We start from the raw sequence: 22,894 nt of genomic DNA on the forward strand, positions 1-22,894 counted from the left end.
GGTTCATATTGGGGCCGGTCTGTCTGATGTGTGTCCTACCTCCAGGACAATACTGGAGAAGACGAGGGGGAGAGAGAGGTTCATATTGGGGCCGGTCTGTCTGATGTGTGGGTTCTACCTCCTGGACAATACTGGAGAAGACGAGGGGGAGAGAGAGGTTCATATTGGGGCCGGTCTGTCTGATGTGTGGGTCCTACCCCCAGGACAATACTGGAGAAGACGAGGGGGAGAGAGAGGTTCATATTGGGGCCGGTCTGTCTGATGTGTGGGTCCTACCCCCAGGACAATACTGGAGAAGACGAGGGGGAGAGAGGGGTTCATATTGGGGCCGGTCTGTCTGATGTGGGTCCTACCTCCAGGATCATGTATATCTGGTATTAGTCTATAACATGGTACAGTCTACAGAGTCTATAACATGGTACAGTCTACAGAGTCGATAACATGGTACAGTCTACAGAGTCTATAACATGGTACAGTCTACAGAGTCTATAACATGGTACAGTCTACAGACATGCTGACATGGGTCCTACCTCCAGGATCATGTATATCTTGGTATTAGTCTCGATAACATGGTACAGTCTACAGACATGCTGACATGGGTCCTACCTCCAGGATCATGTATATCTTGGTATTAGTCTCGATAACATGGTACAGTCTACAGACATGCTGACGTGGGTCCTACCTCCAGGATCATGTATATCTTGGTATTAGTCTCGATAACATGGTACAGTCTACAGAGTCTATAACATGGTAGTCTACAGAGTCTATAACATGGTACAGTCTACAGACATGCTGACATGGGTCCTACCTCCAGGATCATGTATATCTTGGTATTAGTCTCGATAACATGGTACAGTCTACAGACATGCTGATGGCTCAGACTCTTCATGGCCTCTATCTCCACCTTCACACGAGGAAGGTCCTCCTGCACAGAAGAATAAAAAAGAAAGTCTGTTTCTTTTACATGCCATCTACATTAGATTAAAACCATCACAGTAAAAACACACTAAATAGTAGTGACTTGAGAGAGAGAGAGACAGAGAGAGACAGAGAGAGGGAGGAAGGAAGGGAAAGAGAGAGACAGAGAGAGGGAGGAAGGAAGGGAGGGAGAGAGAGAGAGAGAGAGGAAGGGAAAAAGAGATACAGTATATGAGAGAGAGAGACTCACCCCCAGTTCCTTCTTCTCCATGATTTTAATGGCCACCTTCTCTCCCGTCAGGATGTGGCGACCCAGCTTGACCTTAGCAAAGCCTCCTGTAGGACACAACACACACCCAGCAGAATAGCAGGTCAGATGAGAGACCACACCCACCGATCAGAACTGATAACACCCACATACCGATCAGAACTGATAACACCCACCCACCCATCAGAACTGATAACACCCACCCACCCATCAGAACTGATAACACCCACCCACCGATCAGAACTGATAACACCCACCCACCATCAGAACTGATAACACACACCCATCAGAACTGATAACACCCACCCACCCATCAGAACTGATAACACCCACCCACCCATCAGAACTGATAACACCCACCCACCCATCAGAACTGATAACACCCACCCATCAGAACTGATAACACCCACCCATCAGAACTGATAACACCCACCCATCAGAACTGATAACACCCACCCACCCATCAGAACTGATAACACCCACCCATCAGAACTGATAACACCCACCCATCAGAACTGATAACACCCACCCACCCATCAGAACTGATAACACCCACCCACCCATCAGAACTGATAACACCCACCCACCCATCAGAACTGATAACACCCACCCACCCATCAGAACTGATAACACCCACCCATCAGAACTGATAACACCCACCCATCAGAACTGATAACACCCACCCACCCATCAGAACTGATAACACCCACCCACCCATCAGAACTGATAACACCCACCCATCAGAACTGATAACACACACCCACCCACCCATCAGAACTGATAACACCCACCCACCGATCAGAACTGATAACACCCACCCACCCATCAGAACTGATAACACCCACCCACCCATCAGAACTGATAACACCCACCCACCCATCAGAACTGATAACACCCACCCACCCATCAGAACTGATAACACCCACCCACCCATCAGAACGGATAACACCCACCCACCCATCAGAACTGATAACACACACCCACCCATCAGAACTGATAACACACACCCATCAGAACTGATAACACCCACCCACCCATCAGAACTGATAACACCCACCCACCCATCAGAACTGATAACACACACCCACCCATCAGAACTGATAACACCCACCCACCCATCAGAACTGATAACACCCACCCACCCATCAGAACTGATAACACCCACCCACCCATCAGAACTGATAACACCCACCCACCCATCAGAACTGATAACACCCACCCACCCATCAGAACTGATAACACCCACCACCCATTAGAACCATAACACCCACCCATCAGAACTGATAACACCCACCCACCCATCAGAACTGATAACACCCACCCACCCATCAGAACTGATAACACACACCCACCCATCAGAACTGATAACACACACCCATCAGAACTGATAACACCCACCCACCCATCAGAACTGATAACACCCACCCACCCATCAGAACTGATAACACCCACCCATCAGAACTGATAACACCCACCCATCAGAACTGATAACACCCACCCACCACCATCAGAACGGATAACACCCACCCACCCATCAGAACTGATAACACACACCCACCCATCAGAACTGATAACACCCACCCATCAGAACTGATAACACCCACCCACCCATCAGAACTGATAACACCCACCCACCCATCAGAACTGATAACACCCACCCACCCATCAGAACTGATAACACCCACCCACCCATCAGAACTGATAACACCCACCCACCCATCAGAACTGATAACACCCACCCACCCATCAGAACTGATAACACCCACCCACCCATCAGAACTGATAACACACACCCACCCATCAGAACTGATAACACCCACCCATCAGAACTGATAACACCCACCCACCCATCAGAACTGATAACACCCACCCATCAGAACTGATGACACCCACCCACCCATCAGAACTGATAACACCCACCCATCAGAACTGATAACACCCACCCATCAGAACTGATAACACCCACCCACCCATCAGAACTGATAACACCCACCCACCCATCAGAACTGATGACACCCACCCACCCATCAGAACTGATGACACCCACCCACCCATCAGAACTGATGACACCCACCCACCCATCAGAACTGATGACACCCACCCACCCATCAGAACTGATGACACCCACCCACCCATCAGAACTGATAACACCCACCCACCCATCAGAACTGATGACACCCACCCACCCATCAGAACTGATGACACCCACCCACCCATCAGAACTGATGACACCCACCCACCCATCAGAACTGATAACACCCACCCACCCATCAGAACTGATAACACCCACCCACCCATCAGAACTGATAACACCCACCCACCCATCAGAACTGATAACACCCACCCACCCATCAGAACTGATAACACCCACCCACCCATCAGAACTGATAACACCCACCCATCAGAACTGATAACACCCACCCACCCATCAGAACTGATGACACCCACCCACCCATCAGAACTGATGACACCCACCCACCCATCAGAACTGATAACACCCACCCACCCATCAGAACTGATAACACCCACCCACCCATCAGAACTGATGACACCCACCCACCCATCAGAACTGATAACACCCACCCACCCATCAGAACTGATAACACCCACCCACCCATCAGAACTGATAACACCCACCCACCCATCAGAACTGATAACACCCACCCACCCATCAGAACTGATAACACCCACCCACCCATCAGAACTGAAAACACACACCCACCGATCAGAACTGATGGAGAAGACGAGGGGAGAGAGAACACCCACCCACCCATCAGAACTGATAACACCCACCCACCCATCAGAACTGATAACACCCACCCACCCATCAGAACTGATAACACACACCCACCCATCAGAACTGATAACACCCACCCACCCATCAGAACTGATAACACCCACCCACCCATCAGAACTGATAACACCCACCCACCCATCAGAACTGATAACACCCACCCACCCATCAGAACTGATAACACACACCCATCAGAACGGATAACACCCACCCACCCACCCATCAGAACTGATAACACCCACCCATCAGAACTGATAACACCCACCCACCCATCAGAACTGATAACACCCACCCACCGATCAGAACTGATAACACACACCCATCAGAACGGATAACACACACCCACCAGAACTGATAACACCCACCCACCCATCAGAACTGATAACACCCACCCACCCATCAGAACTGATAACACACACCCACCCATCAGAACTGATAACACCCACCCACCCATCAGAACATGATAACACCCACCGATCAGAACTGATAACACCCACCCACCCATCAGAACTGATAACACCCACCCACCGATCAGAACTGATAACACACACCCATCAGAACGGATAACACACACCCACCAGAACTGATAACACCCACCCACCCATCAGAACTGATAACACCCACCCACCCATCAGAACTGATAACACCCACCCACCCATCAGAACTGATAACACCCACCGATCAGAACTGATAACACCCACCCACCCATCAGAACTGATAACACCCACCCATCAGAACGGATAACACCCACCCACCCATCAGAACTGATAACACCCACCCACCCATCAGAACTGATAACACACCCACCCATCAGAACTGATAACACCCACCCACCCATCAGAACTGATAACACCCACCCACCCATCAGAACTGATAACACCCACCCATCAGAACTGATAACACCCACCCACCAGAACTGATAACACCCACCCACCGATCAGAACTGATAACACCCACCCACCCATCAGAACTGATAACACACACCCACCCATCAGAACTGATAACACCCACCCACCCATCAGAACTGATAACACCCACCCACCCATCAGAACTGATAACACCCACCCACCAGAACTGATAACACCCACCCACCGATCAGAACTGATAACACCCACACACCCATCAGAACTGATAACACCCACCCACCAGAACTGATAACACCCACCCACCGATCAGAACTGATAACACCCACCCACCCATCAGAACTGATAACACACACCCACCCATCAGAACTGATAACACCCACCCACCCATCAGAACTGATAACACCCACCCACCCATCAGAACTGATAACACCCACCCATCAGAACTGATAACACACACCCACCCATCAGAACTGATAACACACACCCACCCATCAGAACTGATAACACCCACCCACCCATCAGAACTGATAACACCCACCCATGAGAACTGATAACACACACCCACCCATCAGAACTGATAACACACACCCACCCATCAGAACTGATAACACACACCCACCCATCAGAACTGATAACACACACCCACCCATCAGAACTGATAACACCCACCCACCCATCAGAACTGATAACACCCACCGATCAGAACTGATAACACCCACCCACCCATCAGAACTGATAACACCCACCCATCAGAACGGATAACACCCACCCACCCATCAGAACTGATAACACACCCACCCATCAGAACTGATAACACCCACCCACCCATCAGAACTGATAACACCCACCCACCCATCAGAACTGATAACACCCACCCATCAGAACTGATAACACCCACCCACCAGAACTGATAACACCCACCCACCGATCAGAACTGATAACACCCACCCACCCATCAGAACTGATAACACACACCCACCCATCAGAACTGATAACACCCACCCACCCATCAGAACTGATAACACCCACCCACCCATCAGAACTGATAACACCCACCCACCAGAACTGATAACACCCACCCACCGATCAGAACTGATAACACCCACACACCCATCAGAACTGATAACACCCACCCACCAGAACTGATAACACCCACCCACCGATCAGAACTGATAACACCCACCCACCCATCAGAACTGATAACACACACCCACCCATCAGAACTGATAACACCCACCCACCCATCAGAACTGATAACACCCACCCACCCATCAGAACTGATAACACCCACCCATCAGAACTGATAACACACACCCACCCATCAGAACTGATAACACACACCCACCCATCAGAACTGATAACACCCACCCACCCATCAGAACTGATAACACCCACCCATGAGAACTGATAAACACACCCACCCATCAGAACTGATAACACACCCACCCATCAGAACTGATAACACACACCCACCCATCAGAACTGATAACACACACCCACCCATCAGAACTGATAACACACACCCACCCATCAGAACTGATAACACCCACCCACCCATCAGAACTGATAACACCCACCCATGAGAACTGATAACACACACCCACCCATCAGAACTGATAACACACACCCACCCATCAGAACTGATAACACACACCCACCCATCAGAACTGATAACACACACCCACCCATCAGAACTGATAACACCCACCCACCCATCAGAACTGATAACACCCACCATCAGAACTGATAACACACACCCACCCATCAGAACTGATAACACCCACCCACCCATCAGAACTGATAACACCCACCCACCCATCAGAACTGTTAACACCCACCCACCCATCAGAACTGATAACACCCACCCACCCATCAGAACTGATAACACCCACCCATCAGAACTGATAACACCCACCCACCCATCAGAACTGATAACACCCACCCACTCATCAGAACTGATAACACCCACCCACCCATCAGAACTGATAACACCCACCCATCAGAACTGATAACACCCACCCATCAGAACTGATAACACCCACCCACCCACCCATCAGAACTGATAACACCCACCCACCCATCAGAACTGATAACACCCACCCACCCATCAGAACTGATAACACCCACCCACCCATCAGAACTGATAACACCCACCCATCAGAACTGATAACACCCACCCACCCATCAGAACTGATAACACCCACCCACCCATCAGAACTGATAACACCCACCCACCCATCAGAACTGATAACACCCACCCACCCATCAGAACTGATAACACCCACCCACCCATCAGAACGGATAACACCCACCCATCAGAACTGATAACACACACCCACCCACCCATCAGAACTGATAACACCCACCCATCAGAACTGATAACACCCACCCACCCATCAGAACTGATAACACCCACCCACCCATCAGAACTGATAACACCCACCCATCAGAACTGATAACACCCACCCACCCATCAGAACTGATAACACCCACCCATCAGAACTGATAACACCCACCCACCCGAACTGATAACACCCACCCACCCATCAGAACGGATAACACCCACCCATCAGAACTGATAACACCCACCCACCCATCAGAACTGATAACACCCACCCATCAGAACTGATAACACCCACCCATCAGAACTGATAACACCCACCCACCCATCAGAACTGATAACACCCACCCATCAGAACTGATAACACCCACCCATCAGAACTGATAACACCCACCCACCCATCAGAACTGATAACACCCACCCACCCATCAGAACTGATAACACCCACCCACCCATCAGAACTGATAACACACCCACCCATCAGAACTGATAACACCCACCCATCAGAACTGATAACACCCACCCATCAGAACTGATAACACCCACCCACCCATCAGAACTGATAACACCCACCCACCCATCAGAACTGATAACACCCACCCATCAGAACTGATAACACCCACCCACCTATCAGAACTGATAACACCCACCCATCAGAACTGATAACACCCACCCATCAGAACTGATAACACCCACCCACCCATCAGAACTGATAACACCCACCCACCCATCAGAACTGATAACACCCACCCATCAGAACTGATAACACACCCACCCACCCATCAGAACTGATAACACCCACCCACCCATCAGAACTGATAACACCCACCCACCCATCAGAACTGATAACACCCACCCACCCATCAGAACTGATAACACCCACCCATCAGAACTGATAACACCCACCCACCCATCAGAACTGATAACACCCACCCACCCATCAGAACTGATAACACCCACCCACCGATCAGAACTGATAACACCCACCCACCGATCAGAACTGATAACACCCACCCACCGATCAGAACTGATAACACCCACCCACCCATCAGAACTGATAACACCCACCCACCCATCAGAACTGATAACACCCACCCATCAGAACGGATAACACCCACCCATCAGAACTGATAACACCCACCCACCCATCAGAACTGATAACACCCACCCACCCATCAGAACTGATAACACCCACCCACCCACCCATCAGAACTGATAACACCCACCCACCCATCAGAACTGATAACACCCACCCACCCATCAGAACTGATAACACCCACCCATCAGAACTGATAACACCCACCCACCCACCCATCAGAACTGATAACACCCACCCATCAGAACTGATAACACCCACCCACCCATCAGAACTGATAACACCCACCCACCCATCAGAACTGATAACACCCACCCATCAGAACTGATAACACCCACCCACCCACCCATCAGAACTGATAACACCCACCCATCAGAACTGATAACACCCCACCCACCCATCAGAACTGATAACACCCACCCACCCATCAGAACTGATAACACCCACCCACCCACCCATCAGAACTGATAACACCCACCCACCCATCAGAACTGATAACACCCACCCACCCATCAGAACTGATAACACCCACCCATCAGAACTGATAACACCCACCCATCAGAACTGATAACACCCACCCACCCACCCATCAGAACTGATAACACCCACCCATCAGAACTGATAACACCCACCCACCCATCAGAACTGATAACACCCACCCATCAGAACTGATAACACCCACCCACCCATCAGAACTGATAACACCCACCCATCAGAACTGATAACACCCACCCATCAGAACTGATAACACCCACCCACCCATCAGAACTGATAACACCCACCCACCCATCAGAACTGATAACACCCACCCACCCATCAGAACTGATAACACACACCCACCCATCAGAACTGATAACACCCACCCACCCATCAGAACTGATAACACCCACCCACCCATCAGAACAGATAACACCCACCCACCCATCAGAACTGATAACACCCACCCACCCATCAGAACAGATAACACCCACCCACCCATCAGAACCGATAACACCCACCCACCGATCAGAACTGATAACACCCACCCACCGATCAGAACTGATAACACCCACCCACCCATCAGAACTGATAACACCCACCCACCCATCAGAACCGATAACACCCACCCACCCATCAGAACTGATAACACCCACCCACCCATCAGAACTGATAACACCCACCCATCAGAACTGATAACACCCACCCATCAGAACTGATAACACACACCCACCCATCAGAACTGATAACACCCACCCATCAGAACTGATAACACACACCCACCCATCAGAACTGATAACACCCACCCATCAGAACTGATAACACACACCCACCCATCAGAACTGATAACACCCACCCATCAGAACTGATAACACCCACCCACCCATCAGAACTGATAACACCCACCCATCAGAACTGATAACACCCACCCATCAGAACTGATAACACCCACCCATCAGAACTGATAACACCCACCCACCCATCAGAACTGATAACACCCACCCATCAGAACTGATAACACCCACCCACCCATCAGAACTGATAACACCCACCCATCAGAACTGATAACACCCACCCACCCATCAGAACTGATAACACCCACCCATCAGAACTGATAACACCCACCCATCAGAACTGATAACACCCACCCACCCATCAGAACTGATAACACCCACCCACCCATCAGAACTGATAACACCCACCCATCAGAACTGATAACACCCACCCACCCATCAGAACTGATAACACCCACCCATCAGAACTGATAACACCCACCCACCCATCAGAACTGATAACACCCACCCACCCATCAGAACTGATAACACCCACCCATCAGAACTGATAACACCCACCCACCCATCAGAACTGATAACACCCACCCACCCATCAGAACTGATAACACCCACCCACCCATCAGAACTGATAACACCCACCCACCCATCAGAACTGATAACACCCACCCATCAGAACTGATAACACCCACCCACCCATCAGAACTGATAACACCCACCCATCAGAACTGATAACACCCACCCACCCATCAGAACTGATAACACCCACCCACCCATCAGAACTGATAACACCCACCCACCCATCAGAACTGATAACACCCACCCACCCACCCATCAGAACTGATAACACCCACCCACCCATCAGAACTGATAACACCCACCCATCAGAACTGATAACACACACCCATCAGAACTGATAACACACACACATTCCTGGTGGCTCGTGTGTCGGTACAGATGGTTGTGTTGAAGTGTCTCACCCGAGCCGATGGTCTCGTAGACTTCATAGTACTTGAGGAGTTCCGCCATGCTGTCCATCTTCGCCGAAAACACAACCTTCCAGCCGCGATAAACAAAAACACACAGCGACATTTAGCTAAAAGGCTCCAGAAGGTTAGTTCCTGATAGATGGCTATTGGCTAAAATAACATCCCAACCAGACCTGCCTGTCTTAGCTAGCTTGCTAACGTTAGCTGCCTGTCAACTGGATACCTACACCACCCCATGTCACAGGAAGGCCATAAAGATCATCAAGGACAACAACCACCCGAGCCACTGCCTGTTCACCCCGCTATCATCCAGAAGGCGAGGTCAGTACAGGTGCATCAAAGCTGGGACCGAGAGACTGAAAAACAGCTTCTATCTCAAGGCCATCAGACTGTTAAACAGCCACCACTAACATTGAGTGGCTGCTGCCAACACACTGTCATTGACACTGACCCAACTCCAGCCACTTTAATAATGGGAATTGATGGGAAATGATGTAAATATATCACTAGCCACTTTAAACAATGCTACCTTATATAATGTTACTTACCCTACATTATTCATCTCATATGTATACGTACGTATATACTGTACTCTATATCATCTACTGCATCCTTGTGTAATACATGTATCACTAGCCACTTTAACTATGCCACTTGGTCTACTTTGTCTACATACTCATCTCATATGTATATACTGTACTCGATACCATCTACTGTATGCTGCTCTGTACCATCACTCATTCATATATCTTTATGTACATATTCCTTATCCCCTTACACTGTGTATAAGACAGTAGTTTTGGAATTGTTAGTTAGATTACTTGTTGGTTATCACTGCATTGTCGGAACTAGAAGCACAAGCATTTCGCTACACTCGCATTAACATCTGCTAACCATGTGTATGTGACAAATAAAATAACATTTGATTTGGAACTGACAACCTTCGGTCTCCTTTGAAATAGTCGATAAGCTCATGTTAACTTAAAAATCGAAATGTTTCAACGCATAAGATGACAAAGAAGAACATAAGTACACTTCTAACATATAAACAAATGCGGTAGTAAGCTGTGACTTATCAATTCAAACCAGATAGCAACATTATTACGTTAGTTAATTTCACTGACTTGCGGGTTGCCCCAAGTATGCTAATGTTAGCTAGGCTAACGATACTTTAGTACAGTTTGGCTAACTAAGTTATCCTATGCTAAAGCGTCGAACCTACCTTAAAATAAATACAAAACGTGGATATAGTGAGGAAAGCAAAAAGTAATCACGAATGTGGAAATATATACTTAGTATTTTTGTAATATTTACAGCCCTCTCGCTCAGCGATGTCCTGTTGTCGAAGTTTGAATTCCCCACTGCAGTGACGCAATATCCTACTTCCGGTGTCTGCATCCAACGTATCTACTTCCTCCCTCTATCGTTGAGAAATGGCAATGCATCTATAAAATGTATTCTTTTATTTAATTTTTTTATTTAACCTTTATTTAATTAAGAAAGTAATTTAAGAACAAATTCTTATTTTACAATGACGGCCTACCCCGTCATTGCATCTATCGTTCAGTATTGACACTGCAGCTACAAAACGGATTCTACACTATAAGTCCCTAACTACAGGATCTTGGATCAGATCATTCTAGCCCACAAACCTAACTTTAAAGGGCCAATCAGCGGTTGAAACAATAACAAAGCCACTCCACGCCACTGTTTCGGTAAAAAAGCTGAAGAATGGGACTGGAGAAAAGTAATCACTCTCAAATTCATAGACGAAGCTATGGATGCGAGGACTGACCATTCATAACATTCTAGATTTAAAGGTAGACTCAGCGAAATTACGTTGTCACGTGCATAACCTGGGCAGCCGCAAGTGGGCTTTATGGTTCTCCACTATATTCTGGGCTTGATGGTTCTTCACAACCCTCTGGGCTTGAAGGTTCTCCACTATCCTCTGGGCTTGAAGGTTCTCCACTATCCTCTGGGCTTGAAGGTTCTCCACTAACCCTCTGGGCTTGAAGGTTCTCCACTACCCTCTGGGCTCCACTATCCCCTGGGCTCCACTATCCTCTGGGATCCACTATCCTCTGGGATCCACTATCCTCTGTGCTTCACTATCCTCTGGGCTTGATGGAGCTCCACTAACCCTCTGGGCTTGAAGGTTCTCCACTACCCTCTGGGCTCCACTATCCCCTGGGCTCCACTATCCTCTGGGATCAACTATCCCCTGGGCTCCACTATCCTCTGGGCTCCACTATCCTCTGGGCTCCATTACCCTCTGGGCTCCACTATCCTCTGGGTTCCACTACCCTCTGGACTCCACTACCCTCTGGGCTCCACTATCCTCTGGGCTTGATGGACCTCCACTACCCTCTGGGTTCCACTATCCTCTGGGCTTGATGGAGCTCCACTATCCTCTGGGCTTGATGGAGCTCCACTACCCTCTGGGCTCCACTATCCCCTGGGCTCCACTACCCTCTGGGTTCCACAACCCTCTGGGCTCCACTATCCCCTGGGCTCCACTACACTCTGGGCTCCACTACCCTCTGGGTTCCACCACCCTCTGGGCTCCACTACCCTCTGGGCTCCACTATCCTCTGGGTTCCACTATCCTCTGGGCTCCACTATCCTCTGGGTTCCACTACCCTCTGGGCTCCACTATCCTCTGGGTTCCACTACCCTCTGGGCTCCACTACCCTCTGGGCTCCACTATCCTCTGGGCTCCACTATCCTCTGGGTTCCACTACCCTCTGGGTTCCACTATCCTCTGGGTTCCACTACCCTCTGGGTTCCACTATCCTCTGGGCTCCACTACCCTCTGGGCTCCACTACCCTCTGGGTTCCACTATCCTCTGGGCTCCACTACCCTCTGGGTTCCACTACCCTTTGGGCTCCACTATCCTCTGGGTTCCACTATCCTCTGGGTTCCACTACCCTCTGGGCTCCACTACCCTCTGGGCTCCACTATCCTCTGGGTTCCACTATCCTCTGGGCTCCACTATCCTCTGGGCTCCACTACCCTCTGGGCTCCACTACCCTCTGGGTTCCACTATCCTCTGGGCTCCACTACCCTCTGGGTTCCACTACCCTTTGGGCTCCACTATCCTCTGGGTTCCACTATCCTCTGGGCTCCACTACCCTCTGGGTTCCACTACCCTTTGGGCTCCACTATCCTCTGGGTTCCACTATCCTCTGGGTTCCACTACCCTCTGGGCTCCACTACCCTCTGGGTTCCACTACCCTCTGGGCTCCACTATCCTCTGGGTTCCACTACCCTCTGGGCTCCACTATCCTCTGGGCTTGATGGATCTCCACTACCCTCTAGGCTTGATGGTTCTCCACTACCCTCTAGGCTTGATGGATCTCCACTATCCTCTGGGCTTGATGGTTCTCCACTACCCTCTAGGCTTGATGGTTCTCCACTACCCTCTAGGCTTGATGGTTCTCCACTACCCTCTAGGCTTGATGGTTCTCCACTACCCTCTAGGCTTGATGGTTCTCCACTATCCTCTGGGCTTGATGGTTCTCCACTACCCTCTAGGCTTGATGGTTCTCCACTACCCTCTAGGCTTGATGGTTCTCCACTATCCTCTGGGCTTGATGGATCTCCACTACCCTCTAGGCTTGATGGTTCTCCACTACCCTCTGGGCTTGATGGTTCTCCACTACCCTCTAGGCTTGATGGTTCTCCACTACCCTCTAGGCTTGACGGTTCTCCACTATCCTCTGGGCTTGATGTACACAGCTGGTGATACACTCCTGTCCCCCTGGTGACCGGTTCCTAACTATAACATTCTCCATTCAGGCTGGAAAGGCTTCGATTTCCTACTTAAGTAGTTTTAATGTTGAGAAGGTGAGGGAAAACATGGAAAATATACATACTTTAAAAAAGTAAAACATGATTTTCCAGCATCACGCTAATGGTTAATGCCTAGGAATGTTACTTCCTGATGTTGTGTTTAGCCATCATGCTAATGGTTAATGTCTAGGAATGTTACTTCCTGATGTTGTGTTTAGCCACCATGCTAATGGTTAATGCCTAGGAATGTTACTTCCTGATGTTGTGTTTAGCCATCATGCTAATGGTTAATGACTAGGAATGTTACTTCCTGATGTTGTGTTTAGCCACCATGCTAATGGTTAATGTCTAGGAATGTTACTTCCTGATGTTGTGTTTAGCCACCATGCTAATGGTTAATGCCTAGGAATGTTACTTCCTGATGTTGTGTTTAGCCACCATGCTAATGGTTAATGCCTAGGAATGTTACTTCCTGATGTTGTGTTTAGCCACCATGCTAATGGTTAATGTCTAGGAATGTTGGTAGAGCATGGCGCTTGTAACGCCAGGGTAGTGGGTTCGATCCCCGGGACCACCCATACGTAGAATGTATGCACACATGACTGTAAGTCGCTTTGGATAAAAGCGTCTGCTAAATGGCATATAATGTTACTTCCTGATGTTGTGTTTAGCCACCATGCTAATGGTTAATGTCTAGGAATGTTACTTCCTGATGTTGTGTTTAGCCACCATGCTAATGGTTAATGTCTAGGAATGTTACTTCCTGATGTTGTGTTTAGCCACCATGCTAATGGTTAATGTCTAGAAATGTTACTTCCTGATGTTGTGTTTAGCCACCATGCTAATGGTTAATGTCTAGTTAATGTTACTTCCTGATGTTGTGTTAGCCACCATGCTAATGGTTAATGTCTAGGAATGTTACTTCCTGATGTTGTGTTTAGCCACCATGCTAATGGTTAATGCCTAGGAATGTTACTTCCTGATGTTGTGTTTAGCCACCATGCTAGAGTGGTTAATGCCTAGGAATGTTACTTCCTGATGTTGTGTTTAGCCACCATGCTAATGGTTAATGCCTAGGAATGTTACTTCCTGATGTTGTGTTTAGCCACCATGCTAATGGTTAATGTCTAGGGATGATACTTCCTGATATTGTGTTTAGCCACCATGCTAATGGTTAATGTCTAGGAACACTTTTTTTTGGTCACTACATGATATGTGTTATTTCATAGTTTTGGAAGTCTTCACGATTAATTCTACAATGTAGACAACAATTAACAATTAAGAAAAACCCTGGAATGAGTAGGTGTTTTAAAACTTAGTAGGTGTGTGTGTGTGTGTGTGTGTGTGTGTGTGTGTGTGTGTGTGTGTGTGTGTGTGTGTGTAACGTGTCCGCTGGGAGTCGGGAAGCAAATACAGGAAGTGAATCATCGAAAAATGATCGTGTGTGTTTTCTGTTCGACCTTATGTTATTTGTACCGTTACATTGTTATTGATGACTGCGTTGTGGGGCTTAAGAGTTAGCAAGAAAGGTATTTTACTGCACATTAAAAACGGGAAACGTGATGTGTGTTGTAAGTTATTTCAGGGTCCCTCAATGCTCGTAACTGACCACATGTTTTGGCGTGCACACACACACACACACACACACACACACACACACACACACACACACACACACACACACACACACACACACACACACACACACACACACACACACACACACACACACACACACACACACACACACACACACACACACACACACACACACACACACAGTACTACACACACACACACACACACACACACACACACACACACACACACACACACACACAGTACTATACACACACACACACACACACACACACACACACACACACACACACACACACACACACACACACACACACACACACACACACACACACACACACACACACACACACACAGTATGCATAATCCAACATGACTTGTATGAAGCTGTTACAGTGGAACGCTGGTGTTCCGGTTCTAGAACCGCTTAGAATTCCCAACATTCCAGAGCAATGTTCCGGAGCCTCAACTCTGCAGGTGGGAGGGGTCTGTGTCTGATCTCATTCATTGTGATCTGAAAAGACATAACTGATCCGGGATCAGCCCAACTCTTACTCTGACACACCTGATAGATACGGCTGTACTGTAGAAAACCTTTTCTTACCGTAAAGATCGTTTGGAATATTATTATTTATCTCTCGTCTGTCTTCACATCCGTCATTTTCCAGCAGTTGAAATCAGAAGGTCTGAAAACTTCTACAGTTACCTCCCACGGTGTGTGTGTGTGTGTGTATGTCTCCTCTCATGGTGTTGGCTGAGTGTGTGTGTGTGTGTGTGTGTGTGTGTGTGTATCTCTCCTCTCATGGTGTTGGCTGAGTGTGTGTGTGTGTGTGTGTGTGTGTGTGTGTGTGTGTATATGTATTGTAGTGTGTGTGTGTATTGTATAGTGTGTGTGTGTGTGTGTGTGTGTGTGTGTGTGTGTGTGTGTGTGTGTGTGTGTGTGTGTGTGTGTGTGTGTGTGTGTGTGTGTGTGTGTGTGTCTCTCCTCTCGTGGTGTTGGCTGAGTGTGTGTGTATGTGTGTGTGTGTGTGTTGTACTGTGTGTGTGTGTGTGTGTGTGTGTGTGTGTGTGTGTGTGTGTGTGTGTGTGTGTGTGTGTGTGTGTGTGTGTGTGTGTGTGTGTGTGTGTAGTACTGTGTGTGTGTGTGTGTGTTTGTGTGTGTGTGTTTGTGTGTGTGTGTTGGCAGAGTTATGATAATATTGCGTCCCTATGTGTTTAAAGTTGAACCAATCATTTATGTCCAGATAAATATTACCATAAGCAAGACGGAGAGAAGCTCAGCCAACACCCTGAGAGGAGAGATACACACACACACTACAATACACACACTACAATACACACACTACAATACACACACTACAATACACACACTACAATACACACACTACAATACATATACGAACACACACACACTACACACACTACAATACACACACAACAATACACACACACACACTAAACTCAGCAAAAAATAAGAAACATCCTCTCACTGTCAACTACGTTTATTTTCAGCAAACTTAACATGTGTAAATATTTGTATGAACATAACAAGAGACATAAACTGAACATGTTCCACAGACATGTGACTTAACAGAAAAATGTGTCCCTGAACAAAAGAGAAGGTCAAAATCAAAAGTAACAGTCAGTATCTGTTGTGGCCACCAGCTGCATTAAGTACTGCAGTGCATCTCCTCCTCATGGACTGCACCAGATTTGCCAGTTCTCTCCCAGTTCAGTCAGGGCTCTGAAGTGTCCAAGATGCTGTACTGTAATGATGCTGAACCAGGGCTCTGAAGTGTCCAAGATGCTGTGTTATAATGATGCTGAACCAGGGCTCTGAAGTGTCCAAGATGCTGTGTTGTAATGATGCTGAACCAGGGCTCTGAAGTGTCCAAGATGCTGTACTGTAATGATGCTGAACCAGGGCTCTGAAGTGTCCAAGATGCTGTACTGTAATGATGCTCAACCAGGGCTCTGAAGTGTCCAAGATGCTGTACTATAATGATGCTGAACCAGGGCTCTGAAGTGTCCAAGATGCTGTACCGTAATGATGCTGAACCAGGGCTCTGAAGTGTCCAAGATGCTGTACTGTAATGATGCTCAACCAGGGCTCTGAAGTGTCCAAGATGCTGTGTTATAATGATGCTGAACCAGGGCTCTGAAGTGTCCAAGATGCTGTGTTATAATGATGCTGAACCAGGGCTCTGAAGTGTCCAAGATGCTGTACCGTAATGATGCTCAACCAGGGCTCTGAAGTGTCCAAGATGCTGTACTGTAATGATGCTGAGCCAGGGCTCTGAAGTGTCCAAGATGCTGTGTTATAATGATGCTGAACCAGGGCTCTGAAGTGTCCAAGATGCTGTACCGTAATGATGCTGAACCAGGGCTCTGAAGTGTCCAAGATGCTGTGTTATAATGATGCTGAACCAGGGCTCTAAGTGTTCAAGATGCTGTGTTATAATGATGCAGAACCAGGGCTCTGAAGTGTCCAAGATGCTGTGTTATAATGATGCTGAACCAGGGCTCTGAAGTGTTGAGGATGCTGTGTTATAATGATGCTGAACCAGAGCTCTGAAGTGTCCAAGATGCTGTACTGTAATGATGCTGAACCAGGGCTCTGAAGTGTCCAAGATGCTGTGTTATAATGATGCTGAACCAGGGCTCTGAAGTGTTCAAGATGCTGTGTTATAATGATGCTGAACCAGGGCTCTGAAGTGTCCAAGATGCTGTGTTATAATGATGCTGAACCAGGGCTCTGAAGTGTTGAGGATGCTGTGTTATAATGATGCTGAACCAGAGCTCTGAAGTGTCCAAGATGCTGTACTGTAATGATGCTGAACCAGGGCTCTGAAGTGTCCAAGATGCTGTGTTATAATGATGCTGAACCAGGGCTCTGAAGTGTCCAAGATGCTGTACTGTAATGATGCTGAACCAGGGCTCTGAAGTGTCCAAGATGCTGTACTGTAATGATGCTGAACCAGGGCTCTGAAGTGTCCAAGATGCTGTGTTATAATGATGCTGAACCAGGGCTCTGAAGTGTCCAAGATGCTGTGTTATAATGATGCTGAACCAGGGCTCTGAAGTGTCCAAGATGCTGTACTGTAATGATGCTGAACCAGGGCTCTGAAGTGTCCAAGATGCTGTGTTATAATGATGCTGAACCAGGGCTCTGAAGTGTCCAAGATGCTGTGTTATAATGATGCTGAACCAGGGCTCTGAAGTGTCCAAGATGCTGTGTTATAACGATGCTCAACCAGGGCTCTGAAGTGTCCAAGATGCTGTGTTATAATGATGCTGAACCAGGGCTCTGAAGTGTCCAAGATGCTGTGTTATAATGATGCTGAACCAGGGCTCTGAAGTGTCCAAGATGCTGTACTGTTATGATGCTGAACCAGGGCTCTGAAGTGTCCAAGATGCTGTACTGTAATGATGCTGAACCAGGGGAAGTGTCCAAGATGCTGTGTTATAACGATGCTCAACCAGGGCTCTGAAGTGTCCAAGATGCTGTGTTATAATGATGCTGAACCAGGGCTCTGAAGTGTCCAAGATGCTGTGTTATAATACCACTCTAACCACTAGACTACCTACCTCCTCTACACTCTAACCACTAGGCTACCTACCTCCTCTACACTCTAACCACTAGGCTACCTGCCACCTCTACACTCTAACCACTAGTCTACCTGCCTCCTCTACACTCTAAACACTAGGCTACCTGCCTCCTCTACACTCTAACCACTAGGCTACCTACCTCCTCTACACTCTAACCACTAGACTACCTGCCACCTCTACACTCTAACCACTAGACTGCCTGCCGCCTCTAACCACTAGACTACCTGTTACACTCTAACCACTAGGCTACCAGCCTCCTCTACACTCTAACCACTAGGCTACCTGCCACCTCTACTCTCTGACCACTAGACTACCTACCTCCTCTACACTCTAACCACTAGGCTACCTACCTCCTCTACACTCTAACCACTAGGCTACCTACCTCCTCTACACTCTAACCACTAGGCTACCTGCCTCCTCTACACTCTAACCACTAGGCTACCTGCCTCCTCTACACTCTAACCACTAGACTACCTACCTCCTCTACACTCTAACCACTAGGCTACCTGCCTCCTCTACACCCTAACCACTAGACTACCTGCCTCCTCTACACTCTAACCACTAGGCTACCTGCCTCCTCTACACTCTAACCACTAGACTACCTACCTCCTCTACACTCTAACCACTAGGCTACCTACCTCCTCTACACTCTAACCACTAGGCTACCTGCCACCTCTACACTCTAACCACTAGGCTACCTGCCACCTCTACACTCTAACCACTAGACTACCTACCTCCTCTACACTCTAACCACTAGATTACCTGCCACCTCTACACTCTAACCACTAGACTGCCTGCTGCCTCTAACCACTAGACTACCTGCCTCCTCTACACTCTAACCACTAGGCTACCAGCCTCCTCTACACTCTAACCACTAGGCTACCTGCCACCTCTACTCTCTGACCACTAGACTACCTACCTCCTCTACACTCTAACCACTAGGCTACCTACCTCCTCTACACTCTAACCACTAGGCTACCTACCTCCTCTACACTCTAACCACTAGGCTACCTGCCTCCTCTACACTCTAACCACTAGGCTACCTGCCTCCTCTACACTCTAACCACTAGACTACCTACCTCCTCTACACTCTAACCACTAGGCTACCTACCTCCTCTACACTCTAACCACTAGGCTACCTGCCACCTCTACACTCTAACCACTAGTCTACCTGCCTCCTCTACACTCTAACCACTAGGCTACCTGCCTCCTCTACACTCTAACCACTAGGCTACCTACCTCCTCTACACTCTAACCACTAGACTACCTGCCACCTCTACACTCTAACCACTAGACTACCTGCCGCCTCTAACCACTAGACTACCTGCCTCCTCTACACTCTAACCACTAGGCTACCAGCCTCCTCTACACTCTAACCACTAGGCTACCTGCCACCTCTACTCTCTAACCACTAGACTACCTACCTCCTCTACACTCTAACCACTAGGCTACCTACCTCCTCTACACTCTAACCACTAGGCTACCTACCTCCTCTACACTCTAACCACTAGGCTACCTGCCACCTCTACACTCTAACCACTAGACTACCTGCCTCCTCTACACTCTAACCACTAGACTACCTGCCTCCTCTACAATTTAACCACTAGGCTACCCACCTCCTCTACACTCTAACCACTAGGCTACCTGCCTCCTCTACACTCTAACCACTAGGCTACCCGCCTCCTCTACACTCTAACCACTAGACTACCTACCTCCTCTACACTCTACCCACTAGACTACCTGCCTCCTCTACACTCTAACCACTAGACTACCTACCTCCTCTACACTCTAACCACTAGGCTACCTGCCTCCTCTACACTCTAACCACTAGACTACCTGCCTCCTCTACACTCTAACCACTAGACTACCTACCTCCTCTACACTCTAACCACTAGACTACCTACCTCCTCTACACTCTAACCACTAGACTACCTACCTCCTCTACACTCTAACCACTAGTCTACCTGCCTCCTCTACACTCTAACCACTAGACTACCTACCTCCTCTACACTCTAACCACTAGACTACCTGCCACCTCTACACTCTAACCACTAGGCTACCTACCTCCTCACACTCTAACCACTAGACTACCTACCTCCTCTACACTCTAACCACTAGACTACCTACCTCCCCTCTACACTCTAACCACTAGGCTACCTACCTCCTCTACACTCTAACCACTAGACTACCTACCTCCTCTACACTTTAACCACTAGACTACCTGCCACCTCTACACTCTAACCACTAGACTACCTGCCACCTCTACACTCTAACCACTAGACTACCTGCCACCTCTACACTCTAACCACTAGACTACCTGCCGCCCTAACCACTAGACTACCTGCCTCCTCTACACTCTAACCACTAGGCTACCAGCCTCCTCTACACTCTAACCACTAGGCTACCTGCCACCTCTACTCTCTAACCACTAGACTACCTACCTCCTCTACACTCTAACCACTAGGCTACCTACCTCCTCTACACTCTAACCACTAGGCTACCTACCTCCTCTACACTCTAACCACTAGGCTACCTGCCACCTCTACACTCTAACCACTAGACTACCTGCCTCCCTCTACACTCTAACCACTAGACTACCTGCCTCCCTCTACAATTTAACCACTAGGCTACCCACCTCCTCTACACTCTAACCACTAGGCTACCTGCCTCCTCTACACTCTAACCACTAGGCTACCTGCCTCCTCTACACTCTAACCACTAGACTACCTGCCTCCTCTACACTCTAACCACTAGACTACCTACCTCCTCTACACTCTAACCACTAGGCTACCTACCTCCTCTACACTCTAACCACTAGGCTACCTGCCTCCTCTACACTCTAACCACTAGGCTACCCGCCTCCTCTACACTCTAACCACTAGACTACCTACCTCCTCTACACTCTACCCACTAGACTACCTGCCTCCTCTACACTCTAACCACTAGACTACCTACCTCCTCTACACTCTAACCACTAGGCTACCTGCCTCCTCTACACTCTAACCACTAGACTACCTGCCTCCTCTACACTCTAACCACTAGACTACCTACCTCCTCACACTCTAACCACTAGACTACCTACCTCCTCTACACTCTAACCACCAGACTACCTACCTCCTCTACACTCTAACCACTAGTCTACCTGCCTCCTCTACACTCTAACCACTAGACTACCTACCTCCTCTACACTCTAACCACTAGACTACCTGCCACCTCTACACTCTAACCACTAGGCTACCTACCTCCCTCACACTCCAACCACTAGACTACCTACCTCCTCTACACCTAACCACTAGGCTACCTACCTCCTCTACACTCTAACCACTAGACTACCTACCTCCTCTACACTT

The 22,894-nt window shown here is 48.5% G+C and overlaps 1 protein-coding gene and 1 long non-coding RNA gene across 14 annotated transcripts in view; both read right to left on the reverse strand.

Annotated features, from left to right (window-relative positions):
• melk (maternal embryonic leucine zipper kinase) overlaps window positions 1–11,909 on the reverse strand; it is a 40,370-nt gene extending 28,461 nt beyond the window's left edge. For 2 of the 7 annotated variants that reach the window (XM_052503506.1, XM_052503503.1), the window contains exons 1-4: window positions 11,763–11,909; window positions 10,532–10,607; window positions 1,169–1,254; window positions 809–925 (exon numbers count right to left, since the gene is read on the reverse strand). In XM_052503506.1, the coding sequence (XP_052359466.1) occupies window positions 809–925; window positions 1,169–1,254; window positions 10,532–10,589 (261 nt within the window). In that variant the 5' untranslated portion in view covers window positions 10,590–10,607; window positions 11,763–11,909. The other 5 variants (XM_052503505.1, XM_052503504.1, XM_052503509.1 and 2 more) reach the window with 5 other exon arrangements.
• Window positions 11,910–19,782: 7,873 nt separating this feature from the next.
• Window positions 19,783–22,752, reverse strand: LOC127919713 (uncharacterized). 7 transcript variants are annotated; one of them, XR_008103802.1, is made up of 5 exons: window positions 22,655–22,721; window positions 22,500–22,559; window positions 21,285–21,512; window positions 20,524–20,587; window positions 19,783–20,274 (listed from the first exon to the last, which is right to left on the reverse strand). It is a non-coding gene; the product is annotated as an uncharacterized LOC127919713 (long non-coding RNA). The 7 variants fall into 7 exon arrangements; XR_008103801.1 differs by having other exon boundaries at window positions 22,500–22,591; XR_008103805.1 differs by lacking the exon at window positions 22,500–22,559 and adding an exon at window positions 22,180–22,367 and having other exon boundaries at window positions 21,285–21,448; window positions 22,655–22,718.
• Between the last annotated feature and the right edge of the window lie 142 nt (window positions 22,753–22,894).

The sequence above is a fragment of the Oncorhynchus keta genome, unplaced genomic scaffold (genome assembly GCF_023373465.1).
Source record: "Oncorhynchus keta strain PuntledgeMale-10-30-2019 unplaced genomic scaffold, Oket_V2 Un_contig_1741_pilon_pilon, whole genome shotgun sequence".
NCBI classification, from domain to species: domain Eukaryota; kingdom Metazoa; phylum Chordata; class Actinopteri; order Salmoniformes; family Salmonidae; genus Oncorhynchus; species Oncorhynchus keta.